Source organism: Ammospiza nelsoni, chromosome 1 (assembly GCF_027579445.1).
Source record: "Ammospiza nelsoni isolate bAmmNel1 chromosome 1, bAmmNel1.pri, whole genome shotgun sequence".
Taxonomy (NCBI): domain Eukaryota; kingdom Metazoa; phylum Chordata; class Aves; order Passeriformes; family Passerellidae; genus Ammospiza; species Ammospiza nelsoni.
Window position 1 is genome coordinate 23,223,950 of NC_080633.1, and position 22,810 is coordinate 23,246,759.

At 39.5% G+C, this 22,810-nt stretch overlaps 1 protein-coding gene across 1 annotated transcript; it reads left to right on the plus strand.

Moving 5' to 3' along the window:
* The first annotated feature begins 770 nt into the window (after positions 1 to 770).
* On the plus strand, positions 771 to 22,569 carry LOC132080167 (pituitary tumor-transforming gene 1 protein-interacting protein-like). The gene is made up of 7 exons (XM_059483195.1): positions 771 to 945; positions 1,813 to 1,865; positions 3,637 to 3,745; positions 6,327 to 6,441; positions 9,934 to 9,999; positions 14,437 to 14,483; positions 20,998 to 22,569. The coding sequence occupies exons 1-7, from the start codon at positions 831 to 833 to the stop codon at positions 21,045 to 21,047; spliced, it is 555 nt and encodes a 184-aa protein (XP_059339178.1). The 5' UTR covers positions 771 to 830; the 3' UTR covers positions 21,048 to 22,569.
* Positions 22,570 to 22,810: the final 241 nt, after the last annotated feature.

Sequence of the window (22,810 nt, forward strand, 5' to 3'; positions counted from 1 at the left end):
AACAAAACCTGCACTGGCACTTCAGCTGTTGATTGACAAATATCAAACTTCCAATTCCTGAATAAGTCACAGAGAAGCCAATGAAGTTCAGCAGTAGGATTGTTTGACTAAAGCAAGGTTTCTGTCACAGCATGGCAAATCACTTCATTGGTCACTAAAGACTCCGTTTGGTGCCTAGCCGCATCTAAGGCCCACTGAGATGCCCAAAATGTCTTATGGGTCCTCACCCTGCCATCTCAGAGGGTTTGGGGTCTTTCTTTTCTTCCTGTGTTGTATCTTGCAGACTCATCTGGGTGTTCTGTATATCCCTGGCACTTGAAAGAGTGTTAAATGCTTCCCAAGCCCTGAGAAGTGTGTCACCATGCAAGACCAACAACTCACTAGTCTTTTAAAATGGGAAGGTCATGGCAAATTTTCTATTTGCCTCTATCTCTTTATTAATTTCTCTGGCCAGCCCTTGTGGATGCCTTTGTTGTCTCAGTTGGCTCTGGCAGCCTTAGTTCCTCACTAAGGAACGAAACCAGGAGCCAGGAGGCAGGGCACAGGATCCTCGCCACCTCCTTGCCCTCTCACCACCCTTGCAAAAGGGCGTCACACCACACAAAGAGAGCGGAAAAGGCCCCGTGTATGTCAGATCCCGCCCTCCAGTGACTGCACAGCCCAGCCGCTCACCCTGTGCCCCGGGAGCAAGGAAGGCGCGGCCCAGCCGAGCCCCGCCCGCTTCCAGCAGGGCCGCGCCCCGGCCCGAGCCCGCTCCGCCCCGGGGCTGGCGGCGGCTGCGCGGGGCCGGGTCCCCGAGCCAGCGGGTTCTGTCCGCTGCCGTCCCGGCCATGGAGGCGGTGTGGCGGTGGCCGCTGTGGCTGCAGGGCCTGGCGCTGCTGTGGGGCCGCGCCATGGCGGGGCTGGAGCAGATCAGCACCACGGTTCCGCCGGCGCCGGCGCAGGGTAAGGAGGGGCGGGCGGCGCGGCGTCGCTCCCTTCGCTTCCCGTCCGTGCGGCCTTCCCGGACGGGCCTGGCCGGGCAGAGCGGCGCGGCGGCGGACACGGGCTCGGGCTCGCCCCGAGGCCTGCAAAGGCCCAACGGCGCCATGAGGAGAGCTCGGGGCTTGCCGTGGTGCTGTCCCCGAGCGCCATGAGGAGAGCTCGGGGCTTGCCGTGGTGCTGTCCCCGAGCGCCATGAGGAGAGCTCGGGGCTTGCCGTGGTGCTGTGTCCGGAGCGGAGCGGTCCCGTGGGCCGGGAGGGAACAGCCCGCTCCCGGCCGAAGGACGGGCTGATGGCGCTGGGGTTTGCCCGCCTGTGGGGCCCTTCGGGTGTCCCGTCCTTGGCACAGACAGACAGCAGTCCCAGAATCGCAGGATGGGGCAGATTGGAAAGTACCACAGTGGTCTCCTGGTCCAACGTCCCTTGCTCAAGCAGGGTGATCCTAGAGCACACATTCGCCAGGGTTTGTTCAGCCCTGGGTGATGGTGAGGAGTGTGGCTCAGGAGAAGCTGACGGAGGTGCTCATCCCTTCCTGTTCTGCTGGAATCATTTATCTCTTCGCTGCTTTTGGCAGGCAGCCGGTGAAACTTCTCTGCTTTAGTTGCCACCAACAGATGTGACCACAAAGGTGTGTGTCAGGTTGGCTGACATCAAATGTGGGCATCTCAAGTGCACCTGTTTTTACTGAGATTTCATTTTTTCAGTCAAAATTATTGCTTGTATCTAGGATTAGGGGGGAAAAAAAGCTTAAATATTGTGATAATTGCTTGACCTTTTGGAATAAAAATAAGTGTATAATCTCTGTATTTTGGTTTTGTTTGTTTTTCTAGCATGTTCAGCGTTTTCCCTGAAGTCCTGTGAAGAATGTCTAAAAAATGTTTCGGTAAGGTTTTTAACATCTTTTTTGATTGATAAGAATTTCCACTTTATATTAAATAAAACTGTTAGGCTTTCTTAGCTGTTTGTTTCTCATTTAACTGATAGAATCAACTGATGTGTTGCTTCCCATCTGTCACAGGTGATGCCAGCAAGCTTTCACTTAGCCAGGGTTGCTCCATGCTTTGGTCACTCAGGTGTTTCTGTGCTGTGTCTGGAGAGGACACACCGAGTCCAGGCTTCCAGTGTCAGTGTGTGCTCAGGGCTTTCATAGCTCAGCTGAGCAGGTTGATCTTGCTGCTGCCTCAGACTCATCCTCATTTTGTGCGTAGCACTTTGTTAAATGTCCGTCGAATAAACTCAGTCTTAGGCAGTTAAAATGCCTTGCTTTTCTTGTGTTGTGCTAATGATGCACAACATTTATTTGCTAATCAATGCAAATCAATGGAAGTGCCTTTCTCTAAAGATGCTGCAAGAAGTTCCTGTAACTGAGGCAGAGTGTGCTGGTCCCTCCCCTGACTCTGTGCTGAAGACTGCCAGGCTAAGCCACTGTTGGTAGCAAAGTGTATTTCCAATGAGATTGTGATAAGGCAGACGTTTAAATGTTAGAATTTGTGTTTCTTTTCTTTGCTGAAGACTTGTTTAGCTCTACAAAAGTATTGTGATAAGCATGCAGAAGGCATTAGTCCCTGCAGAGCAGAAGTGTGAGATTATTTCAAATTCAATCTTTAGATGTCACAGAAAAGAAACATTTCAGGAGTCTTAAAGTTGCTTATAAGTTTCCATTACTGGAAAACCTTTTCACCAGGGAAGATTAAAACATATCTGAACTTACCTGCTTGTTTTGTGCACATTTGGCTTTTCAAGAAAGCAGCATCTGCTACAAATTGTTTCCTTTGTATTTAATGTTTTGTAATCCATTAAGAGCAAGATAACAGGCTTTGTGTAATTGAGGATGTATGACAGAGATGTTCTTAATAGTACTGTTAGATAAAGCATAGTTCCTGGCTGAACTCTTTTTATAATGAATCCTAAAAAAAACATGTCCTGTCAGAGATTCCTATTGCTGGTATTCAAACCTATTTCACTGTTTGGGTTGTGTGGTAAATGACTTCTGAATAAGTATTTATTTTGACAGATGAGAACCAGAACCTAAGCTTGATGCTTAGAGACGGCTTCAGAAGCAGAAACGTTGTGCTGAATTTTATCTATAATACATATAAAACATGAAATTGTAAAAATATCCAGATATGTGAACATGTGCAATTAAGGTACACAGAGTACTCTGCAACTCAGACTGGATGAGACTGTATCATTCATTACCTTGCAGAAAAAGTTCCTGTAGACTTTAAAGAATTCTTTACTATTTTCTTTTTGTTGATAATCAAATGCAAGGCTGAAGTAATATTATAGGTGTGTTTTTATTCCTTAAAGATATGAGGTGTTTTAAAATTCTGAACAGTCTTCAGTCTGATTTTGTATTTGTTAATTCCAGTAATTTTAAACCCAAAGCCATTTTACCCTTAAGTATGCAGAGTACCTCAATATGTTTCCAAATATTTTCAGGCTAGTATTACTTGTAAGTACAAAATGTTCTTATTCACTATTCAGTTTAGGTTTTACTGAGAAATTGCGCAAGCACTTCTGTAGAAGACAAAGCACTTCCATTTCTCCAGTGTTACATTCACATAAGAAATCTATCTTTGGAGTGGTGCACTCAATTGTTAACTGTTTTTGAAGATTAATAATTTGGGCTTTTTCTTGTTTCTTTTGCACAGTGCCTTTGGTGTTACACCAACAGCACATGCATTGATTACCCTGTGAGAAGTATTTTCCCACCGTCTTCATTGTGCTCTCTCTCAGATGCTCGATGGGGAGTTTGCTGGAGTAGGTACTAATTTTACTTTTGCTGTAGAGAATTGTTTATAAGTATGATTAAAGTCAGCTTGCTGGAGCTGTTTCCTGATAATTTATTTGGAGGTGCAGGGTGAGGAGGCAGTGGTTATGCTTTGAAGCCATAGCACCAATCAGTGTAGGTATGGTGATGGAATGGCTTTAAAACATTTTTACTTTCTTTAAGATTTCTGAAAGCATTGGATGATTTGTCTAGATCCACACTTGTATTATATTCCAATGGCAGCAGTGGACCAATACCACAGGAATAGAGTCACACAGAAATTCTTGAACGCTGTTTTTGCTTAAACAACTGAAATAACAATGTAATTGATGGGTACCAAAGGCAATGTAGATAAGGTTAAGAAGGAGCATGCATGGTGCCACTGTGGGTTGTAATCCTGCATGGTGTAATTGTTCTTCAGTTTCCATTTGCTGTGCATGTTTTACTACAAAATACACAACTGAGCATATGCTGCCATCAGGGTGAAATATTTGGAGGACTGGAACAGAGAACACCTAAGGCATGAGAAAGCTGCTTGTGTGAAGCAGGAGTACAGCTTAGTCCAGCAGAGCAAACACTAGCTGCTTTCTGTGTGTTTGTGCATGGACAGCAGGAGGCTAAAGGACAAAAACAAGTGGGGGTGAACTGTCAGTGACAATGCTGACTGGAGAAAGTTACCGTGCTTAGGGCAGAGAGATTTTGCAGTAGTCTGTATTAGGGTAGCAGAAGTAGGAGATTGCTGTTAAAGTGGAGCATGCAAGTTTCTGAGCACTACCACTTAATGCCTGCTGCAGAGTGACTAGATGAAAAAGTACAGGTGAACTTCATCAATTCTGTGTTCTTAGAGAAGGGCTTTGTGCTTTGTTTTCTGAGAACAGGCATTTGTACTTAAACTTTTGTTGGAGTTTTTTAGACTATGATAAGAATATAATTTCAGTGATAAAACTCACTTTTAAGAAAACTGGGCTTTTATTATGACATTTTAGCAGACTTTTTTCTGGAAGTGTGGAGGGCTCACTCCTGCCAGTATCTGAGTACTTCACACATCTGCTTGCTTCCTCCCTCTCTCCCATGGCCCCAGTGGGATGGAGGAAGAAAAAGCAACAAGAGCAGAAAACCTCCTTGATAGAGATAAAGGCAGTTTAAAAAGGGAAGGAAAAGGAGGGAGAGGAAAAAAACCACAATTTTTTTAACCCCCCCTCACAGGCAGACATGCTCAGCCAGTTCTCAAACAATGAGTGCCCGTTGGAATTGGCTTTCCCTTTGGAAGCCAGTTCTGCCCTCTACTTTCCTGTCCTTTACCTCAGATTTTTTTCCCTGACCATGACATTGTCTGGTGGCCAGTTTGGCTCAAGCATTCTGTCTGCATCCCCTCCTGACCTCTCTCACTCTCTTGCCTGTGGTCCAGCCCTACTCACTGGGGGGAACAAAGGGAAGGGGGCAGGGGACAGGTGGGAAGATATTTTGGTGCTCTTCAAGCCTGTTCAGCAGCAGCTGAAACATTGGTGTGTTACCAGCATGTTTGAGCCAGAAATCCAAACCCAGCATCAAACGAGCTGCTGTGAAGTAAGTTAACACTCTCAAACACACCAGGTAGAGAAACAAGTTCTTTTCTACTGATACTCATGGTGGTCTTGGCAGTTTACTGCTGCTGTGGAAATGGCTTCTATGTTTTGTGCCATTTGTGTTTCTAGATTGACTGTAGCTTAAACACAGAATGAAAACTTCATAATGGAGCACATTCTCAGTAAAAAAAAAGTAGAAAAAAAACCCAAACCAGAACAACAAAAACGCTCTCAAATATGCATTTCCTTAATAGGTTTTTTACAAATTTCAAGCAGCAATATGCAATAGGGTTATATGGTCTTATTGAGACTGTCCCTGACAAACACAGCAGGAAAATTAATTAACTTGTGAAGGTGGTGTTGATTTTTTTTTTCTTCAAGCAAATAAAATTAAGAGATGAATGTTGTTCACCATTGCTGAAAATAAAGGTGAGTAGTGCAGCTTTCAAAGTCAAAAACAAATTACTGGCTTCCAGTTACAATTTTATATGAATTACATGTGTTGACAGATTATTAATCATAGTGAAGTGAAGAACAGTGTAATACAAAGTAGCTTAATTGTGTTGGGTGTTTTCCTGAATAGTAAGCAAATGAAATAGGTACTGTTGCCAGGAGTGTAGACTGAAAACTGATGGTCTTTTCCTTCACTTTAATAGGTCCAAAAAAACATTTTTTGCTTCAGTTAAGTACTATACTTTTGAAAAAAAAAATTGTTTAAAGCAATTTTTTTGAAAAATTCTTGCTTTATGGGATAAAGTGTATTTGTTTGTAACCTGTAGGGAAGTAGCAGATTGAGAAATGTGGTTTTACTAAATGTCTGTTCAGTGTAGATTATGCATAATAGCAAAGTTTTAATGTGGTATACTGCATTTTATCTGGGGTAGCTCAACAGAATTGTGTTTTGCATATAGGGATGAAAAAGCATGTGGGAAGGAAGGGAAGAGTTATCAGAAAGATGAATGTTACTGATGGAGTCTAACAAGCTGAATATATTCATGTTTTTCAGTAAACTTTGAGGCTTTACTGATTGCTATGGCTGTGGTAGCTGGGCTCATTCTGGTGTCCCTCACAGTCTGCTGCTGTTACTGCTGTTACTGCAGAAGGCGTTCCAGGAGGAGGAGGTAAACGTGCATTTGTTTTCTTTACCAACACTGGTCCTGCCCTTCCCTATCTACCTACAAGTTTTACTCTCCTTTACTTACACTAAGAATATTTTCATTTGGAAGCAGTTTTGATCACTTTGCTTTATTTGTTTGAGAAAGATAGCAAGATAAGAGATATTTAGTGACAAGTAGTATGACACTGGAAATGATGCTGGAATGACACTGAAGTGATTTTTCTAGTGGTAACAGCGCTGATGTGTCTGACTTCAGGTAAGCTGTTGCTTTACACTTCTACATTTTACACTTTCTTCTTAACATTGGACATAAAATCTCTCAGTGACCAGGTAAATCCTTGCTTCTTCTGATAATGGTGTAAATAATTTCTTTCAAGGCAGGCTCATGGTACAGCAAAAAGGGACCAGGTGAGTAGAAAGTAACTGAGCAACAATGTCCTATATGGCACTTGGTATCCATCTTTCAGAGTTGCTCTAGGATCTGTCAGCAGTCCCTATATAAGGGATTAGCTGTCTTTGCCAATTCAAAAAGATATTCTACATGTAAGATAATACTTCTTTGCTCTAAGATACTAAGAATAATTTACTTATTTTCAAGGAAAGTAGTGCTGCAAAAGTTAAATGTTCTTGAGATCTTGGAGAACTTGTAAAATTATTTTTTAAACTGGTGTCTCTGAGTAGCTAATATTCTTAAAAGGAGGGAAGCAGTTGATGAGTAGGTAAAATAGTACTGCAGTGTGAAGTGGGACAGCACAACATGCTTCCCTTTATCAGTTAAAGTTTTAAAGCTTTCTGGACAGTGTAGTTTCAGCTACCTCTGCTCTTTTTGTCTTTCAGTACTTGTATGAATAAAAGTGGGGACCTTATTTCTTGGTTTGAAATTATTCCTATAAATTTTTACAATACCTTTGACTTGTTCCTGTTTGAGATTTGGTTTTGGTTTTTTTAAAAGAACTTATGTAACTGAACATTGTTTAGTGCTGACCTTAAAGCCAGAAAAATATGGTACATCTGTGGCTTTAAAGAAATGAGAAAATAATTGTAAATAACATCTCATTCCTTTCTTTCTTCCCTGAGAAAGAAGCTTGTACCTGTTTGTTGGTAGGCTGGTATAGCAAATCTGCCCAAGTGCAAAAATGAATACTCTTTAGCCCTGTGCTGATAAGCCCTGGAGATGTAAAGAACAGGTTTATATATTACATGAGATCTGCCAGCATCCTCTGCAGAACAACTGAGTAGGCCCCTGTAGCTGACATGTCAGCAAATAAAGCTTGAATCCTGTGAAAAGAGATACTTGTGCTGGACTTCAGTTTTAGTAGCTAAGTTGTCCATCAGTACTGTAACATCTAATTCTAAAAATAGAGGGTTAGTTAAGAGTCATCTTATGGCAATATTCCAATGGTGTCAAGCTTAATCTTGTGACCCTTAGAGGATTTAAAGGTCTTGTCAATCTGGGGTCCAGCTTATTTCAGGAGGAGTCAGAATGTGTTATTACACTCAAGCCTGGTACATTATTTGCTTTAAGCCCAGTGGTTCTCAGCAGGAATTCTTTTGCTCTCTTCTTCCTTATTTTTGGGGACTTATTTTCCACAAATGAAACTTTTTTTTTTTTTTTTTTTTTTTTTGTGAATGGGAGGAAGGAAGGGTTGTGGAAATGTAGTACTAGATCTGTTTAGCTGATTCCTTTTGAGGTCTGAGCTCTAAGGTGTAACCTTGTTTTGCAGAAGTATCAGTGTTTCTTTAGGGAATTCTTAAGCTGGGGGTGTTTAGATGTTTGAGAAGCCTGAACTTAGGTTTTCCTTGAACACAGAGAATACTTCAGTGCATCAGCCCCCACATCAGTAATGTAGTTGGCTCATCTGTGTCCATCCTACCACAGGAATTCTAGGAATATTGGTGCATAGTTTTTGTTTTTTATCCTGTGATTTTGGACTTCTTAGAGTCTGGTTCCTTGTACTTGACAGTTCTATGAACAGCTATTATTTGTGAAACTACTAAATAGACTCTCAGGAACTTCTGTTGTCAACCATGTTTGTATTTGTATAATCTCAAACTTTCTGAATTTGGAAGAACAATTCATTCCAAGTATCCAGAAATCAGAATACTGTTTAATTACAGGGAAGAAATGTATTTTCTGAATCATATATCAACATTTGATTTGTTTGATGCTTTCATATTTTGCAACACCAATTGTCAAGATTATTGCATAGTTATAAGACATGAGGTCTCCAGTAAAGCAGTTTTACAGAAGGGTGCCCAAGAATGGGAGCTTTTAGTCATGCTGGACATGCTGATGTGGAGACTTGATTAGTTTTCTAAAAGAGTCTAACATTGTTTTCAAATAAAAGTGACCTGTTTGTGTTTCCTGCTCCCCCAAGTTTTTTTTAATTCTTTAGGTGGAAAAAGCTGGGACTAAGAAATTTGTTTGTGAAACATTGCATGGATTCTTAAGTACTGGCTTGTATTGAAATAAATAAAATATTGAGACAGATATATGGACTGTTTTGAGCACATGAAGGAATTGAGTTCATATTTCCAGAGCTGAATGTGTCTGAATTTTGTGTATTGAAGTGTTTGACATGCTGTAATTAACCACTGGATGTCACTCTTTCTTAACTTGGGTCTTGGTGGCTGCAGATGAGTGGTAATGCTGCTCAGGTATATTAATATTGTAAATATTCAGCTCAGACATCTTCAGAACTTTATTCCCTTCTGGAAGGTGATTAGCACCTGGCAGTTGTCCATTTACTAATTACTAATTAGCAAGCATGGCAGTTGTCCATTTACTAACCCTGAAGAATGATCATAAATTCTGTCAGGGAAGAACTAATAGAAAAATTGTTTGACATTTGCTTTAGAGTCCTACAAGTCTTACAGGGTCTGTCTAATGGTTAAGTGAAACTGAGCTTTCTGCAAGGCAGGACACAGAGCTAAAGTGCAGCAGAGAATTCAGTAGAGAAATCTGCACAAGCACAGCTCAGATGTACTGTGTAGGTTCAGCATTTCCCAGAGTCACACAGCTGATGCTCAGGTAAATCCTTGCTCATTCCAGAACAGACTCATTTCCTGGGGGCAGCTTGAGATTGGATGGTAATGGTTGTTGGAAAGATAAATTGTTCTGGCATCAAAGGCTTATGAGCCATCAATCATCTTCCAAAGGACAACAATGGACTTAACTGTGCACATGCAGAACAGTGACTGTTAAATGGGGTGTGACACATGGGGAAAAGGGCAGCTAGGAATCCTGCTTCTGGAACAGTCCACATCCTCTTCCTAAGAAGCTGTAAATAGTTCTGTGGAGGCTGAAGGACATATTACTGCAATGAGTACAGCATTTGGATATTATAAAATGTGAAAGGATAATTACACAAACTTGTAAATGAAACTTACTCAGCTGTGAAATTTCACATGGCTATGAAGTACTAAATAGTGATAGCTTAGCAATAAAGTTGCTTTTTCCTCCCCTTATGCTTCCCTTCCCTTATTTTTCTAACAGACTAGAGGAAGAAGAGGAGCAGATAGCTAGGAAGAGAGAGGAGAGAAGGCTACAGTCTCTTCAGAGGTAAGTCTTGACAGCTTGATATATAGCTCTACACTTCCTGATGATGTAGGAGTATTCTGCCTTTCTAAGAAATACATGGAGTACTAAACAAAGAGGCATTGTGATGTTAGGCATGACAGTGTCAGGTTTACAAAACAGCTTTATTATGAGATTGGTGAACCTGATTAGGAGCTGTATTGCTGTAAATGAACAGAGAGCAAACAAGTTGATGCTCAGTGTGGCAGGTACTATGAGTGATCTGTGCATCATTGCAAGTGTTGGCAAACATTATCCAAGAGGAGAACAGATGCAAATTTGTTTTTATAAACATCTGAATTTGTGAGCTGAAAGTGTCAGACTTGAATGTACATGAAAGGGTAAGAAATAGGTGTCCAATTCAGGAAGTATGCTCACTCACAGTTTCTCAGATAAGTTATGTTGAATATTTGCAATGGATCAGAAAAAAAGGGGAATTCTCTACTTGTTAATCCCGTTATAACTAGTCACAGCACAGTAGGCCAAGTGCTAGTATGAATGTGCTGTTTCTCCTATAATACTTTTGTTTCTTTCTAAAGAGGAGGGATCCAGTGGGGAATATCAACAGTTTTTGTATGCCAAAACCACTTGCCTTGTGGTGAAATGTACATCTTTAATTATGCTGCTTTGTTCAGCTAAGACAGCACTTACCTGTGTTTGTTATAAAGCATAGACTTCTGACTTTGTGCATAAAGGGATGATTGTGTTCTGTAACCTTTCCACTGTGATTTGTGTATCAGCTTGGTACAGTTAATCTGTAGGAAGTCTGATGCATCTGGAGTGTAAGGTGTGCTGTGCACACACCAAGCAAGTAGTGCAACCTAGAGCTAATATCAGCTCCATTCTTGAATTTAGCTTAGGAGCAAAGATCACTGGGAGCAGGCTGCTCTGCCAGAATGATTCCTGCAGCCTTATTTAGAGCAGCATTCCTATTTCCCAGCTTGTCTCAGGAGTGTGTCTGTGAAACAGAAACTGCTTTAATTGCAGGAGCTTAGCAGCAGCCCTGGGGTGTTTCCATGTTCTGAACATGCACACCAATTGTGTGTGTGGCTGGGGGTCATGGGAAAACACGAGGACTAAGCCACTTGCAGCACCTAGAGCACCTCACCCTACCCACTGCCTGCTTCCTCTAAGACCTTTGGAGAATGAATTGCTACTGGCAGGCTGTAGAACAAATTAATATTCTCAACAACCCATTTTTTACAAGCAGCCTGCAGAGGAAAACACTGCCTTGTCCTGTGTAGTTCTTCCTTTCTACTGTGAAGTTCTCACATAGTTTATGAAAATAGCTGAATAGATGTTCAGTTAAATATCAGATAAATGTTCAGATAAATATGGGAGGAAAATAGGCGCAGCATTGACCTTGTGTCTGTCTGGCTTTGTTTTTTTCTTGTCATCTTACATGTTGTTTGTCTTTTCTGTGGGATACAGCTACTTCAAATACAGCTTATATCAGCTGATGTATGGTTCATATCAGTTGGCAGTGGAAGGTGAAGAGGACTAGCCTGAGCTTCATTTCATGATTCCATTAGTGAATGGTAAAAACAAAGCTAGGAGGCCCAAGTTCTATAGTGTTCCATGGAAATATTTTTTTGTGGAAGGTTTAAGATGATTTGCAGCACCTAGTATTTTCTGTCTTTCAGGTACACTGTAAAAGTCTGCTTTTTAAGTTTAATACCTGTTTGCATTGAAATTCAGTTAATTATGGATACTTTAGTGTCTCTTTGGAAGATGCCTGTTAAAATGAAAAGTAAAGTTTGTTATGTTGGCTGTCTGCTTATTTACACAAGGCTGAAAGCAGCTGTCAGTTCAGTGAGAGGGTTGAAAATTACTGGTGATGGTTTGAGTTTGCACTTATAGTGAGGGGCATGAAGGATGTCTGAACAGGTATCTTATTGCATAGCTTTAGTCCTTTATTTGACTTCATAATCTCTAACATGAAAAATCATTTTTAAGTATGGCATTGAGTAGCGAGTCTTTTTCTATACACTCAATTATTTACAGCTTCAAATACGTGGTATATTTTTAGGTTAGATTTATATAATTTATAAATAATTATTTATTTTAGAAGTTTATAAACAAATGCTAAGCAATAAGATCTAGTGCCAAGTATAAATTGATAGAAGGAAGAACAAGGAGAGAGGCCAGGGAAAGAAAGGATGGCAGTTTATTTGTGAAGAACCAAGTATGGAAAATTATTATGTGAATTGTTAGTATTGGGAAAAATACTTCCTCAGCTTATAGCAGTGGGGACAGCTTGCATGGGAAGCCAAGACTTCAGCATGTATAAGATGGAGTAATAGCAGCAGTGTTAAGAAACAACAACTCGGAAGACTGAAGTGACTTGAGCTGATCATCATGTGAGATGTGGGTGGTACAGTAACTCTGGGTGGCTGATGCAGGGACTGCCTGTTCAGAGCTGTGTCTGGTTCCTCTGGGTTGATGTGTACCTAAGCCTTATTTACTGAGCAAGGATTTACTTGTGGGTGAAGTGATGCCTGTCAGTTTGAATGTTTCACTGATATTAATGGTTTTACCCTTCAAACTTAATTAGGTGTTTGGTGGTTTGTTTTGAATAGCCTAGGGAAGTATCCCTAACCTTTCTGAGGTTTAAAGTCTACACAGCTTGATTTTGCACCATCCCCTTCTTAAGCAGGTGCTTGCTGAATTCAGAACTGATTCACACTGGCTGCTGAAGTGTACTGAGCTACTGCAGCAATGAGTCTTCATTACTTCAGACAGGATATGCAAAACAAGGAAGAAATGCCATTAGTACCGCCTGTAATAAACTTGGTTTGAACTCACAAACTATACAGTAGAAGGATTTAGCTTTATGTTGGAGAAGGCTGCTTTAAGCAGAATTTCTCTATTCTCTTCCTGAGATCCCTTGTCCCATATAATATCTTCCTGTTATGTACCACAGAAAGCAGAAATCCTGTTATCAGCTTACCTTCAATGGGTAAATCTGTCTCCTCTTTTTTCTGTTCTCTTCAATGTCTCAATCCTGACTTTCTTCTTCTACGTGAATTTCATTACCCGACTCTCCAGCCTCTGTCAGTGCATTTTGGCCAGGTTGCTTTGTTTACTGTGCTGCCTGGGCTTAATAATGCAGGGGGATGTAAGGGACATGGGTGTCTCTGGGAAACAGTAGTGGAAGCTTTTGAGTCTGTCTGTCTTGTTTGGTTTTTCTCATTGTGCTTTATCTGCCTGCTTTCCCAGAAGTGCAATTGCTGGAAAAGGCCACTTCAGCCCTCAGCTCTGTAGGAAGCAGGATAATTGCTTCTGAGGACACACAGGGGCTGATTAGCAGTAGGAATTGTTTGGAGGTGGAATATGCATAGGGCAGATGGGATCTTTGGTGAATTAAGCTGTCAGTGCTTAACAGCTTTCTGCTGAATACGTGCAAATTGGAATCCGGCAGAAGTCACAACTTGTCTAACTGGGTTGAATTTTGACAGGGGATAGCAAAGGGTGCATATTTTTTTTTAAGTTTTTGTTAGAGGGACTTTTATTTCCCAAATTCCATTTCTTGTTTCCTCAAGGTATATAGATCCTGGCTCATACTCATTAAGCAGTTATGGTTTTTGTTTGTTTTTTAAAATAAGCAAAATAGATCCTTCCTTTGTAATATAGGAAAACTATCTGATAAAAGATGGAATTTTTTCCATTTAAACATATTTTTCCCCCTTCACCTTTGCAAAAGGGAGGGAGAAATCGACTCCTCAGACAGTTGGTGTATATGAATAATTTAAGTTTGGCAATATTAGATACAGCCTTAAAAACAGTCTTATGGTCAGACAACATAAAACCCAATTTATATTTAGCATAAAATTTTAATTTATTCTCTGCATGGATGCCATGCAGGATTTTAGAAAGTAGTAGTTTTCACTTACACTTGCTGTACATCTTAAGCAAAATAGTAATGCACCTTTTTATCCTTTTAGAATTATTATATTGAATTAGTGTTTCAAAGTATGTTCTGTGCAAAACTAAGTTTTACAATTATGCTCCCTGCTTGAAAGCATTAAGGAGTGTTCCATTTTAGTGTAGTGCCTTTTTCTTATGTATAGATGAACACCTCAGTGTGAATGTGTGCATGTATGTGGATGCTTTACTTCTATATAGAAAAGTGTTTCTTTTTATTGTCATACATCTTATGTTCGCACTAAATTCTGTTAATAAGAATTTATGGTAAGTCTTATAGACACAGTGTATGTAAATACTTACAGATGAAGTGTAAATAGAAAGATAATATATATATATAATAAATATATAACTGCTAAGTGTGATTTTTTTAAAAATTGTTATGTGATTACTAATGCTAATGTAAAAAATGCTGATGTCCTTTTTGGATGTAATTATAGTTTGCTTACAGCTCAAAAGATGTTCTGAATGTTCTTCTGATGCCTTTATTTCTTGTAGGAAACATGAAAGAAAAATGAAGCACGATGAAATACGTAAGAAGTATGGTATGTGTCATCTTGTTTTGATCCTCTGCCTAAGTTGATTCCTTTTTCCTAATGATGGATAAAATTCACAGCAGAAATTAGCTGCTTTATGAGCAGCAGAAGTAACCAAGCCCAGTTTTCTGCTGATGCCTGTCTTCTGACACCTGATTTTAGCATGTTTATGCTCCTGTTCTCTTCCTACACTAACTGTCCAACTGGGCAAGAAGACAGTGTGCTTGGGATGGGCACTTAAATAAATTGGTTAAAATAAGTGTTTTGTTCTGTCTGTTCCTAAGTAAGAAGACTGAGTTTGGGGGCTTTTTTGTTTGTTATTGAATGTGATAAATCAGCCTACTTGAACTTTGCTGCTGGAGTCATGGCTATTGAAGGAAGAGAGACTGACTAGTAGACAGCAAGCTTTTTAAATCAAGCTTGAAAAAGAAGGGTGGAGGATGCAGCCTAATGTAGGGATAAATTATTTTTTTCTTTGTTTTCAAGTGGAGCTATCCAGTTGTAGAATATCACATCACAAGACTGTAGGACCTGCTGTGTTGTGTAGGAGGCTCTTATTATGTAGGCTTGTCAGTTCTTGCACTTTTCATTTGATTTGTTCATAGGGTTAACAGTACTGTGTATTCAGAGACAGATCTGCTAAAACTCTGCTGCATTTTTTATGATGCAAATTGCACTAATGTCAGAGAAGGTGTTTCTAGGGGTCTGAACAATCACTCAAAGCTGTTAATTTTCATCCTCTTGTTAAATGATTGACAGAGTCTAGGAATGCCTTCATGAATCTGCAGCCTGCCCTTTGCCTGATGCAGAAGTGATACAGACAAACTCTGTAGGGAATTCTCTGCCTGGAGAACATTTGTAAAAGAATGATCCTTTGCTGGAATGGAGGAAAACTACACTGTGAAGCTTGAGCTACTGAGGAAAGAATGTTGTAGAAACTGGAAGTAATTTTTGTTAAACATCAGTCAAGGAAGTTGTTCTGTGGTATTTTACAGGTTAATTAACCCTGTATCTCAACCACAGTTCAGTTTCAAGAGTTGTTTGAATGGTTGACAACAATAGTCCAGATGTGAAAAAAGCAAACAAAATCCAAGCACAACATGAAACAGTACAGGCTTTTTGTGATTGTTTCTCCTTAGAAGAGACCTGACAGTCAATCTCAGCAAGTTGGAATCACTGGGAAAGATCTGGTGAAGCACTTAGGGCAATGGCTGTGTCCCCACAGTAACTTGTAGCACTCAGTGCAGATGGACCTTTGCATCTCTGGATGCAGCCCAGATGCAGTCCTGGGTGCAGAATTGCAGTTCCCATATCAGAGCCCTGCTCTGGGGTTCAGGGATGTGAAAGCTGCATCAGTTATGTTCTGCTTGTGGAACCAGTTCACTTGTCTCGGCATGGCCCTACATTTTACTGAAGACAGCTCTCTGTTCAGTGCTCTACTTCCAGAGCCTTGTGGGGTGCTTTGCTGGATCTTGTTGAAGTACTTGAGTTCCCTGAAATTTAAAACTGTATAATGAAATGCCTTGAGAATACAGACATCAAATTCAATAAATCAAGTATTGCTTGTAGCTATACTGTCCACAGTCATAGGAGAGCTAGTGTCATTTTGCCTCCACTATCAATGAATAAATGAGAAACAAGTTCATACACTCATTGTGTTAATGGAAAGTGTTGCTTCTGGTAAGAAGTCAGACATACTCACTTCTTTCTGCATTTAGGTTTTTCAATGCACCTTACCTGCTCAAGATTGCAATTGGACTATAAAACTTAAATTTTATTAGCAAATTTCCATATAAAGTTTATTGACAGGTTTCCTGTATTGCCAAAACAAATATTAATTTATATTATCAGGTATATCAATTTAAGGCCTGGAATCTCATGGTTAATTTTTGTTTTATAGAAAAAATTTAACTTTCACATAATGTAATTAGCACATCCTTAAAGGATGTATGTAATTGAGGAAAAACTAAATACAAAATATGTATAAATTTTGAAATTAAAAAATATAATTGCTGTTGAATGTAAGGGTTGCATTCTGATAATAGACAAATGGTGGTCAGAATAATTCCATGAGACTTGGGTCTCTCTTTTGTCTCATTTTTTACTGTCTAGAAAATACAGATGTTAGCATATTAAACATAATCTAATAAAAATTGCTGCAGATAATTATGGAGGCACTAGATTATTTTGCACCCTTACAGACTGCAGAGAGGATTCTCAGTTAAGCAGGCATGGCTGAGTGGCAGAATGACAATGACTTGGTTAACCTGACTGTAGATACAGATGATGATGCCCAACATTTCAGTATTTGGTTGGCTTTAAGGGTATGCCTTTTCCCATTTCATCCCCAGCTTTCCATACCCCATTTAAATGGTAATTACACATTTATAATGCACTGCAGGTGTCACTCTAGCCACAATCCTCTGGGAGCATTGGAAGCAATAGAGAGCTTTAGCAGCCAGGAGTACGCACTTTCAATTTTCTTTGTTGCACAATTTGATAGTATTTTTCATTTGCTCACATATATGAATGCAATATGATTACACAAATTATATGTTGACTCTTAGGAAAAATTTAAAGTAGAATTCGGAGTACTTTGCAGCTTGTGTAGTACACAAAGGAACTACAATTTAATTCCTGCTGCATTTGCTTCCATTGTGTATTCACTATAGCATTAGTGAGAAGCTGCTTTATTATTTATTTATTTGAGGATTTTGCAAAGTATTGGTGGAAGGATTTTTTTCATTTAATTTTTGCAAAATGATAATAATTTCATTGCTTTAGTTCTGCAAAGATTTTGATTAGCTATTTTAATGGTATGTAATCCTCTCTTGTTTATTCTATGTAAGGCTTTGGTTTTTATATTCAGTAGTTTATGACAGTAAATGTTTCTTCTGTTCAAGGTAGATACTTTGCCTTCACCTTCTTTAGTGTTCTGAATGCAAGGCAGGAGAACCTTACATTGCCAAACACTGAAAGCTATTTAGTTTATTTGTTAAGAATACAGTTGTTAATATGGGGGTCTAGAAATAAAGAGGAAAAGTTTAATAAGGGGTGAAAACATGCAGCAAACTAGGTTGGTTTTTTTGTTTTCAGCTATGCACAGTCTCTTACAAGTATTTCAGTTGTTAATTCTCTTTTTGGGCAGTGTTGATACATGATGAGAGTCAGATCTCAATGACTGGGAACATGTATAGTTAGTATACAATATAAATGAATATGCTGGAAAGAGGTATTAATTTCTTTTGACCATTGTTTTGTCATTTCATATTTACTAACATGCTTCATTATTTCCTGTAACCTGATGAAAGATACTTGACTACTATACCTTACAAATTTTTGAGTGTTTCATAGATATGCTAAATAGCTCAAATACTAACCTCAAAATGAGGGTAAATAGAAGTAAGAACTCTTAAGTGACCTGTGTGCCAATATTCAAGTTCACCAGTGACATGCAATGGACTTGATTGCAAACAAGGCTCCTGAAGATGCAAACATCTGGTTTCTCTGAACCCCTGAGGGTAAATGACAACTTGGGTAGTGGCTCTCATGTCAGACAGGAAACAGTGGAGAGACAACTCCTGTCTGGTTCCAGGCAGCACCAGAGCTTCAGCTGAACCAAACGTGCTGCCCCATAGCATGGGCTGCCAGCCCCTCAGAGTGGCACTGACAGGGCAGCTGTGGCAGCTGACAGAAGGTTTTTGTCATGCTCCTTTTATTGTATGTCTCCCCATATAGTTTTTGTCCACTTACTGGAGCCTGATACTTCTTCAGCAAGAGTTGGTGCAAGTGATGAGCTGCTGTCTCACTCCTCTTACATAAAGTAATCTTATGATGTACTTAAAATTATGAGGATAAAAGAAATTTAACTGCTGGATACAGGCTTTAGAGCAAGGCTGAAAGCAAAGTGTATCAGGTATTGTAACCCCTGGTTATCCTCATTTGGAAGGAGGGCTTGCCATTTCTTTTGGAGTCCCTTTTTCCTGGGACATCAATTTCTCAAGTCAGAGCCAAAAATATTCACACTAGATTGACCCATAGTTCTTAAAGCCAATTTAGTTTCAGTATTTTGTGATGAAATAGGTGAGAGTACTTTTAGTTAGGCATATTAATTCCTGATTGGTGTTGATTAGATCTGTTCATTCCTAAACATAATTCAGTAAAATTAAAGCAAGTAAAGTACTACTGGGAATGGCATATGGAGTGAGAAGTAAAAATGACACATTCACTTGAAATATGAGGATTAGTTTTCTAAAATGGCTTTTAGCTGAGTGTTTTGGGACAGAGGAAGAGGAGAGTATATTCACTCCTCAGAGAAAAGTCTGCAGGCTGCGTTCATTTCGTCAGGGAATATGGTAGCACCTCTTGCCACTTTGTGGAAAGCTTCTTGAAGTTAGGTGCATTTATTTGTAAATGGAGCTTAATGAGTGCAGGGAGTTTATGCAATGGCAATTGTAGTAATAGTGGTAATTACCAGTATTGGTGCTATTTTTGGTAAATGTGTTTTGTATTTCAAAGGGCTGAAATACGGGAGTACTGCGAATTTTTTTTTTAAATTGGACTACTCAGTTGTGTTTCAGGTAACTAAATCTATGAGGAGCCATATATCCTACCTGCCAAAGTATTAACAAGTCTGGAGGAAGGGTGGGAGTGGTAACGATCTGGGATTAAATAAATGTTTCTTCTCTCTTTGAGCTGGGGTGAAATTAATGCAGGAATATTACCTGAAGGCACTGAAGGTTGAATGGCAGGCCAAGGATAAGAGAGGATTTTTTATTGTGTATTAGTTTACTTGACAGCTAGAATAGACATAGTGGACATCACAACTGCTTGTTTAAATGCATGAAAGGTAATACTAAAATCTGAGAAGTGACCACATTCTAGAAGCTTAAAAATATATAAATTTCAAAATCTGAAAATATTGTAGTTAATTTTTGGCAATTATATCATCTAAGCACATTCTTTGTAAGCAAATACTTAATTTTTTTTCCCCAAAAACAATTATAGAAATGGATAGAACCTCTGATACAAGGTACTATACCAGGCAAATAGACTATGTGTCATGTTACCTGGCTGAAGCTTTTAAGATGTTACTGGCTTACTCCTTGGACAAGTAAGGGTCATATATATGAGGGATAGTTTGGATATTAACATTTTGCAAGTTGACTGCTTGTAATCTTGTTTATTTGAGTGATTATAGGACTTTTCATATTTATTCTTTATTCCAAATATTTACTGTTCCCTATTAGGTAGTTAGTGGCAGTAACTGGTACAGTAATCAGCCCTGAGCAGTTGTGCTGCTTGACTGGCATCTTAAAATAACCTGGCAGTTCAAAGGAAGCTCACCAGCTGCACAAGGTAGGCAATAGTGTAGTCTGCCTCCAGCACCATTAGGTTTTGACTTCCAGATAAAACTGTCAATGTTCAATATCTGTGTGCAGGTACGTGTGGAAAGAGGGATGGTGTGAAAAGGACTGAGAGTTCTTACAAGGTTTGGCAGTGACTAGAAATATTTTTTTTCATTATTGTGAATCTGAACATTTGTGATTTGGAGTTGCTGGGCTGCCCTGTTCTCTGTCTCCACACCTAGACAAATGAGCTGTGGAAGAGTCCTTGTTACACATCAGTATAAAAACCTTGGCAGAAAAGGTAGCAATAGTGTTCTGTCCTTTCACAACATAAGGTCAGCCTCTACACTGTTATAGGACTCCTTTATTTTCAGTCTCCTGCCTACCCCAGGTTTAAAGTGTGGTTTAAAGTCTCTTTGAAATTATTTTCTTTGTGGAACAGCGACTGCTCAGCTGACCTATACAGAGGATGCTCTGCATATCCAGGCACTCAGCATAATTGGATGGCTTTGCAGTGCTTGCTGTGACAGTATTCTGGTATAAAGTCATTAAGAATCTTTGTGAGGGAAGCATGCTGGAACTTGGATTAAGTGATGCTCTCGTTCTGGTCCCTGGTGATTTTAGTGCACATAAGAAGTGATCTTCATTTTTTCTTAGAGATTATTGTCCTGTTGCAGATAAGCTGTAAGTGGCTGAATGTGACAGATGGTTGGGTATAATTGAAGTAGAACTAAGTCAAAGTAGCAACATCTTACATTTTAAAAGGATGATGATCTTATAGTCACTTGCATTTATAAACTGGCCGCTCGGAATCTGTTCTTCTTGAGACATCTCTATACCTGGATTTTTTTTCAACTTGACTCTCACAAGTGCATTTTTTGGGGTATTATACCTCACAGATGAGAAATTGTTTTTCTATAATAATTTTTCATAGAAAAATGTTCTCTCCCTGCTAAATCATGAAATACTTATTCGTTGTTCTTATTGTCTGAGAAATAAGAGTGGTTAAGAGCACTTCCAATTTATTATAATACTTGACTGTGGGTAATAGAGCAGCTATTACAAGAATTGCCTTTTGGATTTGTTACATGCAGTTACCAATAGCAGTGAAGTCAGTAACTCAGAGTTTTTCTGTAAAAAGAAAATTATAACTGTAGTCCCATTTTGTTTTACAGGTCTTCTCCAGGATTCTGATAACCCTTACAGCAGATTTGAGAATGAATGAAGATGGGCACCTTCCACAAGAGCTGTACTCCAGAATCCAGGAAGACAGTTTGTTTTCATTAGCCCTTTGTGCTCTTTCACTTTTGTTTTTTTCTCTCCAAAGTGTTTTTTCCTAGTTGTAAAACTAGAAGCAGCTAAAGACTTTCTGAAATAACATGTTTCTATCTCCTACATGTATGAAACTAATTTTCTATAAATGTTTTTTGTTGTTGAAATGTTCACTGAAGTTTATCTTTCCTCTTCCTAAAATGTATATTTTATTACTTGACTTAGATGGTTCATAGTCACAATAGTGTGATTTTGAGTTCAGTCTTAACTGCTACTTAAAGCAGTTGTTCTCATGTTCCTAAATAGAGATTTTATATATATATATATATATATATATATATATATATAACAAAAAGCAACATGGAAGTACAGCTCCACATAGCAGAAGTAGTTGATGAAAAATACATCATGCATATTCTTGTGGGTGGAGATTCTTTTGCCTGGAAAAGCATCTTCCAATAGTGTAATGTGTAAGGGCTGACAGAGAAGAGCATATTTGTCTTTTAATAATTAAATTCAGTTGTGGGAATGTTAATATGTACTTCAAATACAGTTAGCAAAATTGGAGAAAGGTTGATCTTGAAACAAGCATAGTTAGGTGTTCCTAAATTTAAGAAACATCAGCCTGTGTGAGCACTTTCTTCTGCAAACTAAATGTATATTGAAAACAAAATAGTATAAAGTTGCCCAGATTCTGCAGTTTACCAGGGCTGACCCTGGCCAGCAGCTGAAGCACTGCCCAGCTGCTTCCTCCCTCCCTTGGGGGGATGCAGGAGAGAATGGGAACAGCAAAGGGTTGAGATAAAGGCACAGTAAGAGAAGGAAAGGAGAGTAGAGGGAACAAATTCTGCCAAGGCAATTGGCACCTCCTAGAAGCAGACCTCTGCCCAGCCTCCCCTCCAGTTGTCTTGGTGAGCCTGGAATAGTTTGGGTCAGTTTTGACCAGCTGTGCCAATTGTGTCCTCTCCCAGCTTCTTGCTCCCCCCGGCCTAGTTGCTGGAGCAAGCAGAGTGGGGGGAAATGAAACCTTGATGCTGTGCAAGCAATGCTCAGCAAAAGCCAAAGCACTGGTGTGTTACCAGCACTATTGTTGCCACAAATCCAAAGCAAAGCAGCACCATAAGGGCTGCTATGAAGAAAGTTACCTCAGTCCCTGCCAGAGCCAGTACAATAAGAAGGCAGTATTTTTTTTAACCTTTTATTGTTCTTTTGATATTTCCATAATGTGATTTATTTCCTGTCTTACTTTTCATAGAGGTATTTCCTGGAGCACTTTTAGTAGCTTACCAGTATGATGTGACAAGCAAAGAGCTCTTCTGTCCCCCCAGTCTAATTGTATGTTCCTGTTTATTCTGCACACTTTAAAGCAACTCCCTTGCTGTGTATTATCTATTAAACAAATGTACAGTATTGAAGATGTTTGTGTTATTTTTGTCCACCTTCCTAAAATAAACTCTCCAACATCTTGAATATGATTCTGTTTACTTCTGTTGTTCCATACCATTTTAAATTAACTTGGTTTAAAAGAAGTTTCTAAGTATGACTTTGGAGAAGGAAAAAAATGCATTTTTGCTGGTTGTCTGTGGCAGGAATTAGATCGTGCTTGTGGGTGAGGATGTAAATTGCCATTCCTTGCAGTGTCTAAGAACCTGCCTCTGCTTAGGTTTAGTAAATAACACTTATCACTGGTTTTGGTGCAGTGTTCTTTCACTGGCT